The 4,956-nt window shown below is 56.9% G+C and overlaps 1 protein-coding gene across 1 annotated transcript in view; it reads left to right on the top strand.

Moving 5' to 3' along the window:
• Positions 116-4,956, top strand: part of SPRED2 (sprouty related EVH1 domain containing 2) — a 123,379-nt gene continuing 118,538 nt past the window's right edge. The window contains exons 1-2 of the mRNA XM_018055430.1: positions 116-196; positions 3,223-3,895. Coding sequence (XP_017910919.1) covers positions 3,870-3,895 — 26 coding nt within the window. The 5' untranslated portion in view covers positions 116-196; positions 3,223-3,869. The remainder of the gene's footprint in view (positions 197-3,222; positions 3,896-4,956) is intronic.

Raw genomic sequence — 4,956 nt, 5'->3', positions numbered from 1 at the left:
ACACACGACTGCTTGTTTAAACAAAAAAATTAAGGCACCCGAGAGCCCTGGGCGCGGCGAAGCTGCGCGCAAGGCTGGGCTCCTGGCAGACCGGAAGGAACTGATAAAGCTGGCGCTAATGATACCCGCTCCCTCCCGGGTCGGAAGTGCCCTCCGAGCGCCGGTCATTGAGAAATACCGAAGGGGCAGGATGAGGGTGAGATGAGGACAGGCGGGGCGCAGCTGCGCACGCCTCGCGGGGCGGGGAGCGGGGGGCGCTGCGGCAGTGGGGGGGCTCCTGAGGGCCGCGGTCGGGCGGCACAAACCACCTTAGGGCACAGTGGAGTCCTCCCCCAACCACCCCCTACCCTGCAACCCCCCTAACTCTGGGGGAGGGCGAGGAGAGTCACTATCACCAGCCCACTCCCGAGAGATTTACACCAGCGCCCAGTCGGACCCCGACGGGCGAAAAGTGGGAGGACGCGAAGGACAAGAGAGAGCGGATTGTGGAGAAGAAAATGTCCGCTTACCCCGCGCCCGTGCGGGGCGGGAGCCGAGGCCGGCTTCCGATTGAAACTAGCACTGCGGGTCTACTGAGCATGCCCGTCCCGAGCCCGCCGAGGGTCGCTTGGGTTCCGGGCTTTCCCGGCGCCCAGCCGGGAGGATTCGGGAGGGGGTGCCCCCTCGCCCCGGACTCGGGTTCGGAGGCGAGTAGGTGGGGGTCCTACGGGAGACTCCGCTGGGTTACCCTGAAGTTGTGAGCAGATCGACATTACTTTTGACACACTGTACGAGACACCCTTGGCTTGCCTGCCCCTTGTTTTGCTGTTTGTCGGGGCGAGACACGGATGGGGGTATTTAGCTCTTTTCAGCAATGTCATTAAAACCCTGAATCCGTGATATCCCCAATTCTGGTAACTATCCAGAAGGCTTTGATAACACCCTGGTATTCCGATCAATAAACATCTGAGTTATTCAGTCAATGCCGCCATTTATTCTCGGAGCTGCCAGTCATAGTTAGCGATTGATGCGGGAGGGGTGACCTGCTTGGGACATTTTCATCAAAAAGATTCGTTTTGCGTAATGAACAAGGCAAAAATTGGAAGGTTTTCTTTACAGGAACATAAAGGACCAGGAGTGAAAGGGAGAGCATTTGATAATCCACTGGCTAAAGGGAAGAAAGTGTTGCCGTTAATCTCGTTTATTTGCAGTGTGCTTAACACAGTGCCTTCATTTTATAGCCATTTAATCCTCCAACAACTCTATGTTGTGGATATTACCTTGTTACTACAGGATAGTGTGAGGCTCAGAGAACTTAAGGACCTGCTGGAGTTTGGCAGCAGAACATCCAAGTTGGGACTTGGTGACTCTTGGACCTTGGAATGTTTTTTTTTGCGCCTGGGTTGGGCCAGTCATTCACTGTTATTAGCAGGGAGATGGATGAATGAGCTATAATGACACAGATTCAGCTTGCCTACCTGCAGAAAATAATCATCTCACCTGTAACCTTGTCATTTGAGTACTCTGAACTAGAGGGTGACGCCCATTGGGTGGATATTTCTGACAAGACAAATGTCCACATTCCTGGAAGTTCAGGAATGACTGAATAGGACTTCTTTCAAACATTGCTGAGAAAAGCAACAAATGGGCAAAGGCGAGAACTGGGTAGATGCCTTCACCTCATGGGGATTTAGATGCCACTGAGGTCTTGCTTTGTTCAGTGCTTTCTCATAGACCCTCAGTGGTCTCAAAGACTGAGAAGGACAAGTGTGGCCTTGGTATCCTTATTTTATAAAGAAACTGAAGAATTGCTAAAAGCCTCACTCAGGGTCTCGGGGCTGCTAGGAAGAAACCAGAACCTAGGTGTTCCTCCCCTGTCTAGTGCCCTTTTTACCACCACATACCAGCACTTAGCATGGAGTGGTTGATTGGGTTTAACCCCAATCTGTGTCCACAAAGATCATGGTTAAGATTAAACACAAAGCCTAGGGTAAACCACTAGTTTTCCCTTGACTCAAGGTGAAAACTCTTAACTTTCTTCAGAGTACTGTGACTCTCCAAATGCATACATATACCCTTTACCTATGCAACATTTGAGGCATATATTTAGTCTTCTCTAAATTGGTTCAGTGATTGCCATTAAGTTAAAATTTTTTGTGTAGTGTCTTGGGACATTCAGGAGAATATAAAAGTGCTTGGAGAGCAGGAAGGAACAGAGACTATATCTCTTGCTCCCTAGCAAGACCCCAGAAGGAAATATTCACTGGCTATGGAATTTCTGGGACCCCTGCAAAGTAGCAATGTGAAGCCCCTAGTTTAAACACCAGAAAGAATTTCAAAACTGCAACAGCAGAGCATCAAGCCAAGCAAAGATCCTGGCACAGGTTGCTTGCCCTTTGCCTAGACAGTGCTGTGTTAAAAAGTACGGGCCTATCCTGGCGCACGGTCCCAGGCCAGGTTAGGAAAATAATTTAAAAACAAAGGGGAGATAGAGCGGGAGCAGGGGTCCCCACCTCACTGTGCCAAAGCCCATGGGGCTGGCAACCTCTGGGCCAGAAACTGGCATTCAAGGGCCTAGGACAAGGACCATCCTCCACCAACCCGAGATTTACTTAGTAATTTAGAAACATATTTGGGTTTGCATTTTAACCTGGGAAAGTCCTTCATTTCTACTGGAATGCAAACGCTCCTGGCTTCTGTTGGATTTTTTTTTTTTCAATGTACAAATAATGATTCCTTAAAAACGCCCAAGCCCCTACCAAGAAAAGAGATCCTGAGATTCAGGTGAAACTGAAAAGCCTCTGCCGTTCAGAATCTTGGCAAATGCACCTGTTCCGCTCCCACCCTCCCGACCCAAGGCGGGGTTAGTTGTTCTTCCGAGGGCCAGCAACCCTCCAGCCACCCCCAGAGCTCCCTGTCTTCCCCCTCCTCCTCTTCCCTCCGATTTTTAATCCAGGGGTTTGGGAAGAGGGAGGGAACCAACCCGAGGCCAGATGTGTGCGAGTCCCCCGCTGCCACCTCCTCCCTCCTCTCGGGCATCTTAAAACCCGGAGCGCTAACGCGGGAGGATCCGGAGTTAAACGCGGCGCAAACAATTCCGCTCCGGGGCTCCTCAGGGAGTGGAAGCCGGGAGGGACTTGGGGGGGCGGGGGAGGGAGGGAAGGAAGTCGGGCATGCTCAGTAGGCCGGACAAAGTTTTTTTTTTTTTTTTTTTTCCTCCTTTTTTTTTTCGGTCGCAAGTAGGAAGCTTTTTGCACTCCACCACCTCTGGCCGCTGGGAAGACGTCATCGCTTCCGCCCTACTTCCTCCTCCTGTTGGCGGTGGTGAGAATCCAATATGGAGTAAATCGGTAGAGTCGAGAGATGGGGCTCGGACTGGGCGCCCTGCACCGCCTTCCGGGCGCACCTCCCCTGGCCGCCGAGCGCTCCCCGGAACCGTGATTGGCCCGGCCCCCCGGGGGCAACCCCGGGCCGAGCCCCCGCCCGCGGCCGGCCCTCTTCCCCTGCTCTCGGCAGTCCCCGCCGCTCCACCGCGCGCTTGTTTTTCTCCTCCTCTCCCCTACCGCCGTCCCCTGCCCAAATCTCTCCGCTCCGCCCGCTCCCGAGCCCTCGGAGCCCCCGCCCGCTTTTGCCCCTCGGCCCTGCGGCGCTCACTCCCCGCGAAGCTTGCCTGTGCACCCCTTCTCCAGACCTCACCCCACGCTCCGGTCGCCCTGCTTCCCTTTCTGCCTTCTGCGGCGCCCCCTTCATCTCTAGCAGCTCCCCCCAACCAAATCAGGCGATCTCCGGAGATGTGAAGAAGGGGGCGGGGGGGGGGTAGGATGAGCGGACAGGAAGATGAAGGGAGCAAAGCTGCCCGCCGCGGGACAGGCGTCTAGGTGAACAGGAAAATGACCGAAGAAACACACCCGGACGAGTAAGTTTGGCCACGGGGTGGGACGAGGGTGCCCCGCGAGGGCAGCGTGGGGGTCGGGGCTGAGGACGCGGGCGGGGACGCTGTTTGGGTGAACTTGGCTTGGGGTGCAGCGACTCGCTGGTCTATGGGGTGTGGGACACGAGATTTCCCCCCTTGTTGATGAAGTGAGGAGGGGGCGAAAACTGCTGCAGGCTGGAGGGGGCGCGCGTTGGGTCGGTGGGCTGGTGGCCGCTGCGGGGGCCAAGGGCGCGCGGGTGACCTCCGGGCGGTCCCCGATCCCTCTCTGGAGACTCAAATCACCCCTCCTCTCGAGATCCTCCGCGGCGGGAGCGGAACACCTGACACCCCCGCTCCGGCTTCCAGGGGTCGGTGGGTTTTGACCCGGTGACTTTTGTAACTCTCCCGCCCCCTCTGCTAGCCCCGCGGTCCCTTCGGAAGCCCACTGGGGCCCAGGCTCCGCCATGTCGTTTTCTTGAATCGCTCTCATTTGCATACCACATTTTCATTCATAAAAAACACTGCGGAGCTAAGGGAAGACTGGGCACGGGTTGCGCTAGGGTCTGCGTGCACCCGGGTCCCCGCGCAGGCCGGCGTGTTGGAGCAGCCCTGGGGCCCCGCGGCGCGTGTGCGTGTGTGTGCACGCGTTGGCCGGCCAGGGACAGGCGCCCCGCGGGGTCTGGGCTGTTCGGGGGGCGGATCCGAGGGTGTGCGGCGGGGGAGGGCAGGAGCCTGCGGGGCAGCGAGCTGCGGGGCCCTTGTGTGTATATCTCTGTGTGTCTCTGTGTGTATCTTTGTGTATATCTGTGTGTGCGCGCGTGCACAGGAGTGCGTGCCCGGCCCGCGGGCCCGAGGCGAACAAAGCTCGGGGCTCTTCGCTGGAGGGGCTCTCCGGCGCACCCACCTCCCCTCGCGGGACCCGTGTCTTCCTTCAGCCCCTGGCCGAGGTGCAGCTTTTTGTGGCCCTGCGGCCGCCGAGGCGGCTTTGCCTTTCTTCTGCCAGCGCCCGAGGCGTTTCCGATCGCGGGTGCGACTAGAGGTTGGGCTTCAGGGCAGGGTGCCTG

This window comes from Capra hircus, chromosome 11 (genome assembly GCF_001704415.2).
Source record: "Capra hircus breed San Clemente chromosome 11, ASM170441v1, whole genome shotgun sequence".
NCBI classification, from domain to species: Eukaryota; Metazoa; Chordata; class Mammalia; order Artiodactyla; family Bovidae; genus Capra; species Capra hircus.
This window is presented reverse-complemented; position numbering and strand designations above follow the sequence as displayed.